General features: G+C 45.0%; 1 protein-coding gene across 1 annotated transcript in view; it reads right to left on the bottom strand.

The window, feature by feature from the left end:
* GNB5 (G protein subunit beta 5) overlaps positions 1 to 17,800 on the bottom strand; it is a 32,786-nt gene that overhangs the window by 4,564 nt on the left and 10,422 nt on the right. Inside the window, exons 3-8 of the mRNA XM_061428740.1 lie at positions 14,476 to 14,517; positions 11,611 to 11,687; positions 7,882 to 8,014; positions 4,566 to 4,709; positions 2,675 to 2,766; positions 350 to 398 (exon numbers count right to left, since the gene is read on the bottom strand). Of these exons, the coding sequence (XP_061284724.1) occupies positions 350 to 398; positions 2,675 to 2,766; positions 4,566 to 4,709; positions 7,882 to 8,014; positions 11,611 to 11,687; positions 14,476 to 14,517 (537 nt within the window). The remainder of the gene's footprint in view (positions 1 to 349; positions 399 to 2,674; positions 2,767 to 4,565; positions 4,710 to 7,881; positions 8,015 to 11,610; positions 11,688 to 14,475; positions 14,518 to 17,800) is intronic.

Raw genomic sequence — 17,800 nt, 5'->3', positions numbered from 1 at the left:
TTAGTAAATGATGACATATCCATAATATGGAAAACTATTCAATCATTAAGAATATATAATGTAGGAAAGTATTTATTGGCATGAGAAAATGTTCACAATCTATTGCTAAGTGCAAAAAGCAAATTATAAAACAGCATTTGTTTAAAAACTAAAAAGACAGAAAGGAATTTACTCAACTGTGATTTTTCTTGTATAGAATGATTAACAAAATTTAGTTTTTTCCCCCTAAGTTTTCTTTATAGAAGTCATATCAGTTCTGTAATCAGGAAAACAATTATTTTTGAAACATAAAATTAAGTCAGCATATCTCTCCTTCAAATAGGAAAAGCTCTTGAGGACTTAAACATACCGTAGCATCATCTGATCCTGAAGCAAAGGCATCTCCACTTGGGTAGTACCTGCAGAGAGGAAGTGTGGGGAGAAGGCACTTAGAGCCGTGATTCCCAATCCTGGGTGACCATCAGAAGCCTCTTGGAAGGCCGGCCCATGCTGGGCCCTCGGACTCTAGGGACACAAGGACTACTCATTACAGAGACCAGAAACGGAGGCTCAGCAGGAAGGCCCCACTGGCCTACCTTAGTTTCTTCTCTGTAAACAGGGGACAGTGACACTGGCCTTGCAGAGTGTTGGTGAGGATAAATGAGACAATATGTCTATTTGTATCTGACACTGAACACAGGCAGATGCCTATATCCTTACTTTCCCTTGATCACACACCCCATTCCAAAGGCTTGGCCAGAGGTCAGGGATAAGACAGTGCTTACAAACACAGACGCTGCAATTGGATGAAAGGGGACTACACTGGCCACTCACTACAGGGGGTACTTTTGGCAAGCGACTTCGACTGGCCCAGCCTCAGTTTCTTCATCTGAAAAGTGAGGAGGATAATGCACACTTCCTATTGTAAAGACTGAATAAGACAGTATACACACAAAAAAATGGCATGGGGCCAGATAAAATGAATGCAATTAATGATATGATTACTGTTACAGTCATCCTCTCCTCAATAATCAGGCCTCTGGAGAGAGGGTACTGTAAGTTGAGACCTGATGAATATTAGAAGAGGGTTCTGGGTTGAGGGGACAGCATGGGTGAGAGAATATGCAATTTTAAGCTGTTATTTCATGAATATATAGGAATTTATTTTTGTAGCTTTATAGTCTATCTTGTATCTTAATAACTTCACTTACTGTAGTAATTTCTCAAATTATTTCCTTGGATTTTCTAGGTACTCTCTACACATCTGCAAAAAATGATAGTTTTTTCCCCTTCCTACATTTAAGGTCAGTGAGCTAGAAAATTATTATTAACATTTCTACTAATAAAGTAATTATTCTTACTGTGTTCTAGCTTTTAAGGGGAATAAGTCTAGTGCTTTCCTCTAAGTATAATGAAGATTCTTCAGTGGTTACACTTTAAATGCTGTCCTGATGGTGCCATCTTCCAAATGTATATGTTAACTCCTGACCTCTCTCTTGGAATCCAGTTCCCAGATCCGGCTACCTACTTGACGTCTCCACTTGGTCATACAATAGCATCTCAAGCTTGGCTAGCCCAAGACAGAACTCCAGAATCCATGTGCAACCATTGCCTTCTCCCTGCACTGCTTCCAACCCTCCCGGATTTAGCAAATGGATCAGGGTTTATGTCCCTTATAACAGATTCAGGTTCCCTGAGCTCAGGATTCTCCTCCTGAAATGCAACCCCTTGAATGTGCAGGTGTCATTTAGTCCTTTTCATGTCACCCTGTGATACTGGAGCTTGGATAACTAGCATAGCTACCACCATCACTATTAGTAATCAACTATCCTTCATCTCTAACCCAGGAATCTTATGCCTTTTACCAGCACCCATGAAACTCTGGAAGCCTTACTTGATAGCCTGCAATCAGGGTAAAATCTCAAATCCTTCCCAATTCTAGACATTTCTATCCTCACTGTGTCTTCTTTAGTTTCAGCCACCATCACTTCTATCTGGAACTCACACAACAGCCTTCTAACTGGCTATAATACTTCCATTCTCATTCCCCTACAATGCATTCTCCATACAGCAGCCAGAGTGATCTTTTAAAGACAAAACTTGTATCATGTTAGCCACCTCAAGTGGTCACCTGGCCTTTTGTTAGGTCCCTGAGCATCTCATCTCCCTGATCCTCCTCCCAGCTCTTTGAAAGCCTGGCTCCTTCACTATCCTGGTATCAATTTAAACATCAATTTCTCAGAGATGCCTGACCAGTCAAAGAAATAACCTATCTCCATCACAGTTCCCTGTTTTACTTTTCAATGGAACTTATCAGTATCTTTGTATACTGTACATTTATCTGTGCTTTGTCTTATTTGTCTCCTATAGGAAAGTAGAAAATTTTTATCTTGTTTAAAACAATATTCCCAGTTCCTGGAATAATGTTCAACAGATAAGTACTTAATAAATATAGGTTGAATGAATGAACAAAAAACACTGACTTCCTTTAGACAGGAAATAGCCATTGCTCCTGGTGAAATTACATTGAAGTGCTCCAAGAAATCTGGAGTATTGTTCGGTCTCACCACACGTCAGCTATTATTGCTGGAAAAGCCTCTCTCAGCAAAGTAAATTGAGGCTGGAGGCTAAGCATTAGCCCAGGCTAGGAGACAGCAGAAAATAGAGAAGCAATGAGAACATTCTACTCACGGACCGGACACTATTGATGTCAGATTCGTGTGTTTCAAAGGCCTGCACGCACTGTCCAGAGCGCATGTCCCACACCATGGCTTTCTTGTCACATCCCTGCAAATGTAAAGTTACCCCGAGTTATGACTACTGCAAGGACTGCCCACAGACAGGTATGAGTTCTGGTTATGTCACAGAGATCGTTCAGTTCCCATTAGTAAAGGGCTCTGACAACATGCTTTTTTTTTTTTTTTTCCTAAGACTAGCTTTCTTTAAGGCCACTTCCCTCTGACCTCAGGAGGTCAGAGCTAGGTCCTAGGGTAGGGGGAGCAAAAGAAAGTACCCAGACACCCTTTTTAGCATGTTTTCTTCTCTGCCATCTTTCTAAATGGCTGCAAGTTCTCCAGGGCCTCCTTCTTCCTTTCCTCCTAGGCATTTCTCTTCATATTTCCCCCTCCTCTTTATCTCTGCTTCTATAAGGCCAGAGGGGAGGGCAAGTGGACAGTGGGTATGGTGGGAGCCCCCAGACTTGCCTCAGGTGTGTGGGGCAGCCTGAAGACAGGTGGACAGCCAGGTGCTCCTGGCCAGCTGCAGCCCAGCAGCCCAGTCAGGGGGCTGCCCATAGTCAACTGGGTGGCTCAGGCAAGTCATCTCCCTGGGTCTCGGCCTCAACACCTATAAAATGAACCCTCTCTGGGTAGCTAACATGACCCAGAGAATCAAAAACACCAAGTTTATGCATACTATCCTGCTTCTAGAAGCATTTTGATATATTTTTGCAGAGCAGTCTGTGATTAAGCATCAGCTGTATAATTAGAGTCTCAAAGGACAAACAGAAGGAAACATAGGTTAAAATTAGATTGTTGGTTTCAACTCAGAGGAAGGGGTGGGTGAGGAACCATACTGATGTTTCAGAAAGACCTGCAATGGGGATTCAACTCTCCAAAATCTTTACTGAGAATGCGGACAAAGGAATCAGAGTGTCTTCAAATCTTTGGAGGACCCTAAATCATGAAGTTTAATACTCTGAAAGAGAGAATATGATCTATAATGATATCAACAATCTGAAAAAACAGTGTAGTTGATTGGAGATAAATACAGTTATACAAAGACATGGGAATTAAACTTACACAGATGGGGCCAAATATTCAAGAAGAAAATCAGTGTCCCTGCCAATTAGAGGCTTCACAACCCTCACCTGAGGTCCAGAACTAAGAGGTGGGCAGCTTGGAACAAAGGGCCTTTATGTCTTCCAGTTGCAAACATCATTAGATGGTGTCTGCATCTCTGTCCCCTCCCACCACTGTCTCTTGACAGAGATGAGACAGGACCAGGGTCAGGTCAGCCAGCTCAGTTCTCCACACTTATTCCCAGATGTCCTAGAAATACTTGCCTCTCCTACTTGCATAACACACTGGAAACTCTTCCCTCTACTATTCATAATACAGTAGAATATATGGGGAGGTGGGGGGCAAGTGCTTTTGTGCCTTCTGCACAATTTACAAAGGATGAAATGTGGAGTCAGGCAGCAAAGGTGGGTCCCGGGTGTCCTAACTCGTCTGGTGCTCCTTTGCCGTGGTGGCCTGCCTGCCGACTCTGAGGCTTCAGACACACTGTTCCCTGTGCCTGGGAGTTGGAGGGGCTGGAGGCTGGCAGGGGTGGGGTGGGAGAGTGTCCCACTGATGCCAAAGCCCTGATCACACCACAGCTACGCCTCACTGCTGTTTCTACCTGAGCCGCCTGGTGTCCTGGCTGCTGTCTCTACTGCTCTTGGATGCCAACTCTCTGCTACTCAGCCAAGGAGTCTCAGCCCCGCTCCAGGGATGTCCCGTCTAGTCCCACAAATTGACAGGAAGTGCCACCCTGAGGCTCCCTGGGGGACAGGGGGCTCCTAGAGATCTTCCTGGGATCTTTACCCCAGACACGAAGGTGTTCCCAGTTTCTGATGGGGCCAGGTCCAGGCAGAGCACGTCGGCCCCATGCCCATGGAAGCTCTGCAGCAACTGCCCGCTCTCCACATCCCACAGGGCACATGTGCCGTCACCGCTCGCCGTCAGGATCTGCCGCCGGAAAGGACAGGAAGGGTGTCATTAGGGCCTCTGGGAAGCCAAGCAGATGCTTGCAGTTCCACAGGGAAGAGAAGGCTCCTCACACATACACACACACACACCCCTGCTGAATCTGGACTCTAGCACAGAACTCTTTCTCTAGTACTGAGAAAGACAGCCCATTTTTGACACCCTTGCTGTCGTGAGCTGTTTACATTCCTGTCCTCTTGCAGAGGATGAAATCTGGAGGCCTTCCTGCAATACCTGCCTGCTTGACATGTAGGAAGCACTCTGTGAACACCTGCTGAACAGAACCCTCAGTGGGTCCCACAGGCAGCCAAGCCTACCACTGAGCTTCCCAGACATCAGCGTGCACCCCACACCCAGAGGCTCCCTGGGCCACTGAGTGGTGCGGACACACACGTGCAGGGCCAAGGCCTTTGCTGTGTGCTGACCACGTCCAGGCCCTCCACTAGGTGGCAGGGTTGCAGAAAGACTGTGCCTTGGTCGCTGCTCTCCTGGAGCTCTGTTAACAGGATTGGCAGGAAGCCCATCTAACTCCCTGTCCCCATGTTAATCAATTCCAGGGCAAGCCACACTTTCCCAGTGCTGCATTAGACAATACTGAGACCAAGTAAAAATAAACTAGCTGCTTGCTCCAGGAAATAACCTGATCCTGTGAGATAAAGACTCTGAACTAACTAAACAACTTATTAGCAGGACTAATAGCTTTGTAAAAAATTAATGAAACAGAGTGTGCTGTGCTAAGTCACTTTAGTCATGTCTGATTCTTTGTGACTCCATGGACCATAGCCCACCAGGCTCCTCTTTCCATGGGTTTCTCCAGGCAAGAATACTGGAGTAGGTTGCCATTCCCTTCTCCAGGGAATCTTCCTGACCCAGGGATTGAGCCTAGGTCTCCTTCATTGCAGGCGGATTCTTTATCATCTGAGCCACCAGGGAAGTCCTCAGTCTAGCTCTTTAATGGAAAATTTTCCTGGCATACTCTTTGATCAAAGAAATGAATAGTTTTTAAAAGTTAACAGTAAATTCTTAATCTTTAAAATATTTTAAATATTTGTGCTCTTCATTATAAGTAAAAATAAAATTTTAAAATCAAACATTCATTATGATAAATGCACTAAACAGATCCTCTAACTCCACTGTCACTCATTTATTTTGGATTGTATAGAACTTGCAGGCCTTATACCAGCCTTTTGAGGTTTTCATTTTTCACCTTAGATCCCAGGGCTGGAAGGAGGCTTAGTTCATGAGTTCAGTGGTACGCAGCAAAGGTCATGCACCTGAATTACCTGTGAAGCTTTGTGTTAATAATAAAATAATAAGAGCTAGCATTTATTGATATTTACCAGGGTTTATACCAAGTACTTCTGGAGAAGGAAATGGCAACCCACTGCAGGATTCTTGCCTGGGAAATCCTACGGACAGAGGAGCCTGGTGGGCTACAGTTCATAGGGTTGCAAAAGAGTCAGACACAATTTAGCTACTAAGCAACAACACCAAGTATTTTACATGAATCATCTCATTTAACCCTCAGAAGACCTCACGAGGGAGGAATATACTACCATCCTCACCTGTAGGTGAGAAAAACGAAACACAGGATAATAAAACCTGGTTTAGAACATCTTCTGTTGCTTTGGCTGCTCCTCACACCCAAAGACGTGAGGAATGGCCATGGCAGCAGCCAGGGCTACCGTGCCCCCTACTGCACAGACACGCGAGACTCCTGGTGGCAAACAACAGGGGCAAACACTGCCCTCCCAGTCAGAACACGGCCCCCAGACAGCAACCGAACAGGTCCCCATCCCCAGGTCTCCCGGCCACTGCCCTTGCTGGCCCGCCTCCTGACATCAGTCAGCTGAAACCAGAACGGGCTTTAGTCTGACTCAGACAATCTCCTTCAAATAAACCCAACCTGCCCCAGCCCCTGCAATGGCCGCCCACCGTCTGTAGGGTCAGCTCCGCCATGCAGGGCACGTAACCTACCCTCCTACCTCTCAGGCTGCCTGCCTCCCACAGTGCTCCCCTCACACCTCACTGGCAACACACTGTCCTCCAAGGCAGCCTCTCAAGGCATGTTTATGACCCCCCACTCCTGCTCCAGGCTCCCAGCCTCCCCGCTGTGCAGCCACCACTGGTAGCTGGCCATGTGGGTGGTGGCATCTACGAGGGTTTGTTGGAGAGAAGTGACAAGGGCAGTGTAGGATGTTTAGGATTCTGAAAGAAAATGGAGCCTATGTATTACCTCCACTTTGTGGCTTATTCAAAGTAGGGTACAGATTTTCTATATGAAGCCTTCTTTTTTCACATTTGTTAAAACAGAAGTCTAATATAGGTACAATGAGGTGTGTCAAGTACACAACTCTGAAAGTCAGCACCCAGAAGGACCTTGGGACCACTTCTCCCACTCAAGATAGGAATTTCTACCACCCCAGAAGATTCCCTGATCCACTCCCACCCCTACCAACTCAATTAGAGGAGGAGGTTTGATATGGCAGGGAATTATTTCAACTGTACCAACAATTAACAGCACCGACTCTACCCATTTCTGATCTTATTAAAAATGATAATGTAACTAGGAGTTCCCTGATGGGCTAGTGGTTTGGATTCCACACTTTCATCATTGTGGCCTGGGTTCAATCCCTTGTTGGGGAACTGAGATTCGGCAAGCCATGTGGTATGGTCAAAATTATTTTATATATATATATATATTATACTTGGGCTTTCCAGGTGGCACTAGTGGTAAAGAACCCGCCTACCAATGTAGTAGCTGTGGGTTTTAACCCTAGGTTTGGAAGATCCCCTGGAGGTGGGCATGGCAACCCACTCTAGCATTCTTGCCTGGAGAATCCCATGGACAGAGGAGTCTGGTGGGATATGATCACAGGGTTGCAAAGAGTCAACTAAAGTGACTTAGTCTTCTATATAAAATTATATATATATATATATATATATATATATATATATATAAAATTATAGTACAGATAAAACCAGTGAGAAGCAACAGGAGCTTCCTCTTAGGGCCAACTGCTGGAGCACACACATTCTCCTGTAAAGAGGGACACTGGAACAGTTTCCTCACCTGCACCCCCTCTTTAGTTCTCCACGACTGAACTTGCTCCCCCTGCAGGCTGGCCCACCATCACCCAGGCCCCTGATTTACCTGCATGTCAGAGTTGGTGAAGCTGCAGGCCGACAGGTAGTTGGTGTGCATAGCAACAGACTTCTTTTTGGCAGCCATGTTTTCATTTTTGTCGAACGTCAGTGGATACACAGAACATTTATTATCCAAACCACTAGCAGGGAAAGACAGAAGTGTCAAATGTTAATACAGGGCAATAGTACATGTGTAACTTTCTCATTCACACACACTTTCAAAATGTTTTCCTTTGGCGGTATTATATGTTGTAACCTATCCCTAAACTTTTACTTTGAATATTTTAAAATTAATAGTAAAACCGAAAGAAAAATAGTACAACAAACTCCCAGATCCCTTCACGTGGATTCGCTAACTTAACATTTTGTTGCATTTGTGGGAGCAAATTCTGAACCATTTGAATGCAAGTTGCAGATATGACATACTACATCTAAATACTTCAATCTGCAAATTACATCTCCTAAAAATAAGACCATTCCTTTATAATCACTAACTCATTATCACATCTGAGAAAACTAACAAAAATTCCGTAACACCATGTAGTAAGCCATCCATATTCAATTTCCCAACTGTCTCAAGGATCCAGAGCCCAAATAGGTCTACACATTACATTCTGTTTTTATATCTTTTTAAGATTTTTTAATGGAGAAGGAAACGGCAACCCACTCCAGTATTCTTGCCTGGAGAATCCCAGGGACAGAGGAGCCTGGGGGCCTGCAGTCTATGGGGTTGCAAAGAGTTGGACACGACTGAGCGACTAAACAACAACAACAAGATCTTTTAATGCAGGACAGACACAGTTTTTGACTGTTTATAATGAGAGACTTCATTAGGTCATTTGTCTTAGAGAATGTCACACAGTCTGGATTTGTCGTGTTCAGAATGGCTACCCACTCCAGTATTCTTGCCTGGAGAATTCCATGGACAGAGGAGGCTGGTGGGCTACAGTCCATGGAGACACAAACAGCTGGACACAACAGAGCCACTAACACTTTCACTTTTATTAATGTTACATTTAAGTATAACATTTCTAGCAATAATACAAATGTGACTTTTTTGTGCATTTCTTTCCTACTGCTTCACTTTAGGAGGCTTGCCATGCCTCTCATCCCAAGATTGGTGGTGCCAACTTTGATTACTTGGTCAAAGTGGGGACCACAAGATCTTTCCACAGTAAGGGTGACTTGCTGGTGATTACAAGCATACCTTGTTCTACTGCATTTTGCATTTCTTACAAATTGAAGGTTTGTGGCGACCCTGCCTCAAGCAAGCCTATCAGTGTAAGTCTTCCAACAGCAATTTGCTCACTTTATGTCTCTGGGTCACGTTTTGATAATTCTCACAATATTACAAACCTTTTCATTGTTATTACATGTTTTATAGTGATCAGTGATCTCTGATGTTACTACTGTAATGGTTTAGGAATGCCACAAACTGTGCCCATTTACAATGGTGAACTTAATCGATAAATGCTGCATGTGTTCGGACTGCTCCACCGCTCAGCTGTTCCTCCATCTCTCTTCTTCCCCTCAGACCTGCCTATTTTCTGAGACACAACAATAATGAAATTAAACCAATTATTAACCCTACAATGGCCTCCAAGTGTTTAAGTGAAAGGAACCGTCACAAGTCTCTCACTAAATCAAAGCCCAGAAATGATCAAACTTAGTGAGGAAGGCATGTCAAAAGTGTTAAGATCCATTACTATCATCATTTCATGATATGCTGAAATTATCCCAAATTTGGACACTGGGGGCCCCTTCAAGCGGGTCTTGTTTTCCATTTGATATGACGCCACTGATATGACTGAATGTTCCCTTGCTTCCTGGAACGAGGAAACACCTTCAGCTTGCTTTATTCTCTTCCTGCCCAGACCGACTCCAAGGAGCCCTGCTTCTATTTAGTGGGGAATGACATTTGGGAGGGGTACTCTCTTCTGAGGCCCTGTGCCTTTCTAATTGCTTGGAGGTACAGGTGTAGGCCTGGCTAGTTTATGACCAGTGACTGGCCTTGGCAAGCTTGTTTATAGATCATGTGGGTGAGAACGATTGGCACTTGGCTGTGACAACGGACAAGCATGCTCCAGACTGGGCTTCCCTAACCCTCGAGGTGAAATATGTTCTCCTATTCTGAAGCTTCAGGGTCATTGCTGTAGCTCTGTTGGGATACTCACACTTAGGATTAGTTGTAATGCTATGCGAAGCACACAAGTCCTGCAGTGTGATGCAAGAAGGAAGGCCACGTGACTTCACAGGGAGGGGATGACTGGGCGCTCCACATTTAGACCCCTCCTGGACTGTGCCCTGTGCATCTCCTCCTCTGGCTGGTTCTAATTTGTATCCTTTCACTGTGATGAAACTGTGAGCGTTAAGTATAGCACTTTCCTGAGTTCTAGTTAATTACTGAGCCTGATGGTAATTTTGGGGCATGACCCTGTGCCTATGTGAAGTTGAGGAGAGTCTAGTGGGGGTTATGCTGTGTAACTGCTGAGCTGTCTGAACTCCTTCACACCTACCTTGTAACTATGTCATATGTATATAAATGTGTTAAACATGTGTGTTCACATCTATATTTATACCTTTATCTTTTATTGTCCCTTCATATCCTTTTAGGAAGTACATTGATATACAGTTTACATAAATATTGCCATCCAGTTATAAAATGATACAATATACTTTTGAGTTATTAAAAAGTGGGAAAATATGAAATGCATGTATATAAGCAGGGTCTCCAGAGGGATCTCAGCAAGTGGAGAGAGTGGGAAGTTGCCCTAAAACAATGGTCTAGACAGAGAAGATGTAGGGAGTGATGGCTAGGGTGACCCTGGCTGGAGAAGGCTTCAAAGTTTTTGCTTGGAGGTCCAGTATTTTCATATTTGAAATAAAACCCTTTTCTCTTGATTATAAAAATAACATATGCTTAAAAAAAACTGAAAATAGACAAAATTGTGACAAAGAGAAAAACATCCATAGTCTCAACATCCAGGAGAACTACAATTGCATTTTGGTGTACTTCATTGCAGCCTTTATGCTGACGCTTCTTCTCTAAATATGGCTGAGCTCCTACTATAGAAATACTTTGAATGGTCCAGAATTAACACAAGGACAGGGAATTATAGTGGTTGCAATTCTCACTGCCAACTCTGTTAAACTGAGCACAAGAAAAACAGATTAAGGCACAATATTTCTATTACTCTTGATGCTCTTTTCACTTACTGTCATTAACAATCTCCTTTTTAACAGTATATAATATTCCATTCAATTCATGTACCATCATTCACTTAATTTCCTTTGGTGGGCATATTGTTTCCCCTTTTTTGCTTTATTTTAAATAACAATACAATAAATGTTATTGCTCATTTTTTTTTCTATATTTCTTTCTTTCAAACAAGTTCTTAGACGTGGAATCACTAGATCAATGGTCATAAATTTCTCAAGGCTTTGACTACGTATTACCAACATGCTTTCCGAAGTATCTGCACAAATTTGTGGTCCCTGCCAACAGCATCTGAGAGCAGAGAGAATAGATTTTAAACTTATACTAATGTCAATCTGTAATGAAAATCAATTATGAAAGACATTCTGCAGTTTCTTTTTCCTTGGTAAAATTCAAGGAGGATTACACAATGCTTAAGTAATCAACAAAAATTACAAGTTCTTATCTGTATGTTTTGTTTATAGAACAGTGTTTTATGGCTAACAGGACACATGAAAGGCTGCTGTCTCCCCTACTCACCCACATGCAATGGCACATCCCGATGGGGCGTACGCACATGCCATCACCCACGTGCAGGGCATCGTGACTGCGTGCTCCTGAAACACAGCACACACCGTGCTCAGAACAAATGAGGGTGCTTCTACACAAGTGTCAGCTTTTAACAAGGAAAATGGCTGAGGCATCTACCAAATTACATTCCAGTTGCAAAGGGGTTGAGACTGGTGAGGAGACTCAGCTCTCCAATAACCATCTAAACCTTATATCATATATTCTATGAGTGAAAAATCTCACCGAGCAAAAAAGTATCCTTAACATCTTCTTTCTTACTGCTATACTCCCCCTGTTGTTCTGAATGAATACTGGGGCTCATTTTCTTTGAAAAGACTATCCAAATTTCATTTCAGATATATATGTGTGTGTATGTGTGTGTGTGTATGTATATATATATATATATACATACACACACTTCATCTTATTTACTCAGATGCTATTTTTAAAACACACTCTTGACTTTTTATATGTGTAAGTTTGTTTACTTGCGAGTGAGTATATGATAGCCTCTGTCTCCTGTGGGTCCTAAACCATTCCAGGCAGGAGTGTGGGTGAGGGTGGGGAGGGGGAGTGGAGGGAGAAAAGGGAACCAGTAAAATGGAAGCATTAAGAGGACATGAAAGTCCTCGGATTCTGGCTGGGGTCTGAGTCACCCATATTCTCCTGCCTACACAGACAGGCAACCAAGGCACACTTAAAAAACTTCTGTGGCCTTACTTCCCTGGGAGCCCTGGGCCCTGGTCCCGGTCCCAACACCAGCAATACGTGCGGCCACACAGGCTGGCCGTCTGATCCACCTGTTTCCCTCTCCACCTGGCGAGGCGGAAGATGGGACTAGACGGTTTCTAAAGCACATTCGAGTGCTGGTCTTCTTTCCTATGATCCTCTGTGTTTTTGTGGGGAGACATTGGCCCTGATACTCCTGTCAAGATTCTGCTGTCACTCCCAGTCTAGCAGCCCTTTGGACACCATGAATAGCCTCAGGGTGTCACCAAGGAGGTGAGGTGGCCACTCTCAGCACAGGGCATGCAGCCCTCCTGCTGACCAGCAGTGACGACACGCCCTGCCAGGGGCCTCCAGTGGCAACACCGCAACTCCCCAGAAACCAGGCAGCGTGTGCTTCCCACCATGCTAAGGCCTCCGGGGAAGGGTCCCCACTCCCCACTCCTGAGGATGCTGAGGAGTGCTGGGAGAGGCAGGGCGACATACAGGGAAGCCCTCTGCAAGCTGCTATACTGTCATCTCTGTCATTCCCCAGGGGCGTGACCATTTAGGACTTTGCTCTACAAGATGGTTCTTGAATGGCTGCGATCCAAAAATCTACAAATAATAAATGCTGGAGAGGGTGTGGAGAAAAGGGAACCCTCTTACACTGTTGGTGGGAATGCAAACTAGTACAGCCACTATGGAGAACAGTGTGCAGATTCCTTAAAAAACTGGAAATAGAACTGCCTTATGATCCAGCAATCCCACTGCTGGGCATACACACTGAGGAAACCAGAAGGGAAAGAGACACGTGTACCCCAATGTTCACTGCAGCACTGTTTATAATAGCCAGGACATGGAAGCAACCTATATGTCCATCAGCAGATGAATGGATAAGCAAGCTGTGGTACATATACACAATGGAGTATTACTCAGCCATTAAAAAGAATACATTTGAATCAGTTCTAATGAGGTGGATGAAACTGGAGCCTATTATACAGAGTGAAGTAAGCCAGAAGGAAAAACACCAATATAGTATACTAACGCATATATATGGAATTTAGAAAGATGGTAGCAATAACCCTGTGTACAAGACAGCAAAAGAGACACTGATGTATAGAACAGTCTTATGGACTGTGTGGGAGAGGGAGAGGGTGGGAAGATTTGGGAGAATGACATTGAAACATGTAAAATATCATGTATGTAACGAGATGCCAGTCCAGGTTCGATGCACAATACTGGATGCTTGGGGCTGGTGCACTGAGACGACCCAGAGGGATGGTATGGGGAGGGAGGAGGGTTCAGGCGAACACATGTATACCTATGGCGGATTAATTTTGATATTTGGCAAAACTAATACAATTATGTAAAGTTTAAAAAAAAAAAAAAAAAAAAAAAAGATGGTTCTTGACCACACCAACTGCCCATTATGACATTTAGTGAACATGTTCAATAGTGCACAATAAGGATGCTGTTGAGACAGATATGGGTTTTCTTTTTTACACAGTGAAAGGGACACTGTCTTTCTAAGTAACTATTGGAGTCCATATTTAACATACAGTACTTGTTACTGTAAATGCCGACACAATGCAGGCACGAAAGCTCACCTACACATAGATTCTGCCCTTTCCGTTTAGTTAATAGTCTAAACTTAGGCCTCCTTTGGAGCAGTGCATGTCTATGCCAGACTTGCAAGGGGCTCAGACTCCATGGCACCCCCATGAAGTGCAGTTTAATCCCACTGAAGTCTCAGCTCCCCACCCACCATGGGGTCTAGTGGGAGACAGAGAGGGAAGAGAAGACTGGGGCTCTGGTATCTCTTCTCATCCATCAGAAGAAAAATCATCAACACAGTAGCAAGTGTGAATGGGACAAGTTTCTGGGCCACACTCTTTCCTGTTTCCATGTCAGCCTCCTCATGCTCTTCTCCGGGCCAAGGGCTGGATTTGAGAGGAATGAATGCTACAGTGGGCTGCTGAGCCATCTGAACACAGATGGGCTTTTGTGGAGTTTACACCCCCAAGTAGGCTCCTGAGGGCCAGGGAAACCACTAGGGTGATGCTTGGAGAGGATGAGGACAGGACTGGGATTCTGGAGTGCCTCAATCCGCCGGGGACAATGCCTTACCTTGTTAGTGGTGAAGGAATCCCACACGATCACTTTCCCATCCTGGAGGAAAAGAGTAAAGAGTTCAACAAACTAGTGATCACCACTGGGGAGATGGTGGGGGCAGGCGCAGCATAGGGGCGGGGAGGGAGAGGTACAAACTGTTACACTGCTAGATGCCAGGGGCTGGGGGTGGGCTGGGGAGTGGGGAGTTAAGTGTTTAACAGGAAAAGTTTCAGTTTAGGAAAGTGAAAAATTTGGGAGATGGATGAGGGTGAGTTGCACAACTGAGTGAGTGTACTTAGTGCCACTGCACTATGCAGCTAAGTCTGGTTAAAATAGTATGTTTTATATTATGTGACTTTTACCACAATAAAAAAAAAACATTTAAAAAAGAGGTACAAACCATTACGTATGATATATTGTACAACATACAGAATATAGCCAATATTTGTAATAACTATAAATGGAGCATACAACCTTTAAAAATTGTACATCACTATACTGTACACCTGTAACATAATATTGCATATCAACTACAAGAGAACAAAACAAAAACAAAAAAGAGCAAACAGTTTAAGAATCATCAACAAGACAACAGGTGAACTGCTCAGAACCACTTGGAAAACCCGAGCAAGTGTCTGGACAATCAAGACCCTACAATGCACCCTTGAGGAAACAGGAATAGATGGGGCTACACTTCCCAGCCTGGTGCAAGGCTCAGTTCTAAACCCTGCATCCCTTGCAGAGATACAATGACAGAAAGCAATGCTCAGACACTTTTTTCCTACCATTTATAAACCAAGCACAAACTGCTGGTAAACTCCCATCACCAACATACCCCGGATGTCAGTGAGTTCACTAGGATGAGGTAATCCTGAAATGACCTTCAGATGCCTAACAGCCACCAACAGTCTCCATCTCCTCACCCTCCCCACCAGTCTCTCCTCTCTACCACTCACCTTGGAGTCCACATTCCCTGTAGGAATGTATAAGAGCCTCACACCACTCCTGGTCTCCCTACCCTGTGTGGAAGCTGTGGAGCAGTTCTGAGATCAGTCTGACTTCTCCAGGTGCTCAGGAACATCCCCTACCCTGACGTTTCACACCTACCACACCTATGCTGCAAACATGGGACTCACACCTATGATGGTGGGGACCCGTGGGCAGCTGTTCAGGAAACGCAGAGCACTTCCACAGACCTCTGGGCTGGCGATGCCACGGACAACGTGGCCATGTTCACTGCAGTCACTGCTGCAGCCCTCACTGGGGGTGTGGGGAGGGGCTATGATCTCATCCATTTAATACAAACTCACCAGAGATAAACCCACATGAGCTGCAGTCCCTACAGGGCAGTCATCTGCCCAGAACATGGTGTGCGGGTGGTCCAGGCCCCCAGGCTCTGGCCAGCAGTGGAGGAGAATGGCTGAGTAGATTTCCTCCAGCACATGGGTGGAGGATGTGCAATCCTCAGGGATGGAGAATCTGCAGCCTCTATGGTGGGCTGGATTTTTTATTAATCACTCAAGCCATCTGGAGCCAAATCTGGTAAGTGAGGCGGATGCCACTTAGGGACACCAGCAAGGTCTGATGAACTAAAGTGACACAGCAGCTTGCTTCACTTCATCTGATGCTGAGATCATGCTGCGTGGGCCTGAGGAGTCATGGTCAAGGTCAAAGCCGGCAGCTCAGAGTCTTTTAAGACTCCTAAGCACGTTGGTTCTTCTAGTCTAATTTCTCTGACTAAAGGCCCAAACACAAAGTTTGGGTGGATTAGATACAGAGCAGAGAAGAGAGCTGGGGGTGGGGTGGGGTCTGGAGCTCCTGCTTGCTGGGGTGGGGGTAGAGACTCGGTGCATCGCCCAAGTCAGCGCTCCCTTCAGAGGCTTCCTCCAGCACACAGGTGGCCTGCCTGGCCCCACCACCCACCCACTGTGTGCTCTGGAGAGACAGAGGCACCCGTGAGGCTAAAATCAGTCTCAGAACTAAATGTGGTCCCTCCATGAGCACAGATGTATACACCAGGGGCCTATGCACCTGGAGAGATTGAGCCTACCCCAACCCCACCCACACAGTCAGGCGGATTAATCTGCCTTTTAGGGGAGAAAGGCTGCTCTGAGTCACTCAGAGTCTGTTCCAGGGCCCTTCTGCTGCTCCCCACCTTCCTCCCACCTCCACCCACCTCCAGACGCCCTCTGCAGTCTGGGTGGATGGATGGCGTGAGTCAGCGGTGCCGATGCAGCCCTCCTCCCCTCCCTCCCTCTCTAGTAAGAGCGGTACAGAGACAGAAACCCAACATATGGTGTTCTTTCAAGGATTAAAAAAAAGTCTAAAAGACTAGGCAGCAACACAGACATCTGAACAACCTCTTTGTAAGATGGAGCATTTGGGAAAAATAAGCCTAGAAAGAAATGCTCTAAAATAATACTGACTATGACAGGGTGGTAGGAGTAAAAACTTCTCTTTGCTCTCATTTCCAGTAAAATACATAACCAATAAATTAAAAAGCACATGCAATGGGATATACTAGATCTGTAGGTAATACAGGAGATTAATAACACCTGTCCTATACCGTACTGACATGGATATTAGAGCTCATGGATTATTTAGAATATGTACCTCCCTGGTGGTTCAGATGGTAAAGAACCTGCCTGCAATGCAGGAGACCCAGATTAGATCCCTGGGTTGGAAAGATCCCCTGGAAAAAGGGAATGGCTACCCACTCCAGTAGTCTTGCCTGGACAGAGGAGCCTGACGGGCTATAGTCCATAGGGTCGAAAAGAGTCAGACAATGACTGACTAACACTTTCACTTTTTCCCCCCCCGGTTTAATATTTATAAGGGCTATAAACAAAAATCAAATTTTCCTTTGAAAAAGCTGGACTAAAGAAAGCGGCAGGAACCAGAAGCTAAATCAGCCAAAAAAATATATGACCTCAGTGTGTGGTTCAATGCGTGTAACACCAATATAGACATAAAAAGGACTAAGCAGTGTAGTCAGCCTCCTGAAAGACATGTCCTTGTCCAGGCCCCTCCCTCATTATATCAGGATTGGTCTGTGGGACCAGTGGTATACAGCAGAAGGGAGGGGATGTCACTGCTGAGGCCAGGTCATCAAACACAGCATGGCTTCTTCTTCTGTCTCCTTCTGTTGCTGTGGGAGGCCAGCTACCACGTCATGAGCAGACCAATGGAGAGGTCCACACAGTGAGGAGCTAAGGCCTCCAGCCAAGAGCCAAGTGAGCGAGCCATCTTGGAAATGAACTTCTGCCTTAGCCGAGCTGTCAAATGAGTGCATCCCCTACCAATGTATTGACTGGAACCTTGTGAGACACCCTGAGCCAGA

The sequence above is a fragment of the Bos javanicus genome, chromosome 10 (genome assembly GCF_032452875.1).
Source record: "Bos javanicus breed banteng chromosome 10, ARS-OSU_banteng_1.0, whole genome shotgun sequence".
NCBI lineage: Eukaryota > Metazoa > Chordata > Mammalia > Artiodactyla > Bovidae > Bos > Bos javanicus.
This window is presented reverse-complemented; position numbering and strand designations above follow the sequence as displayed.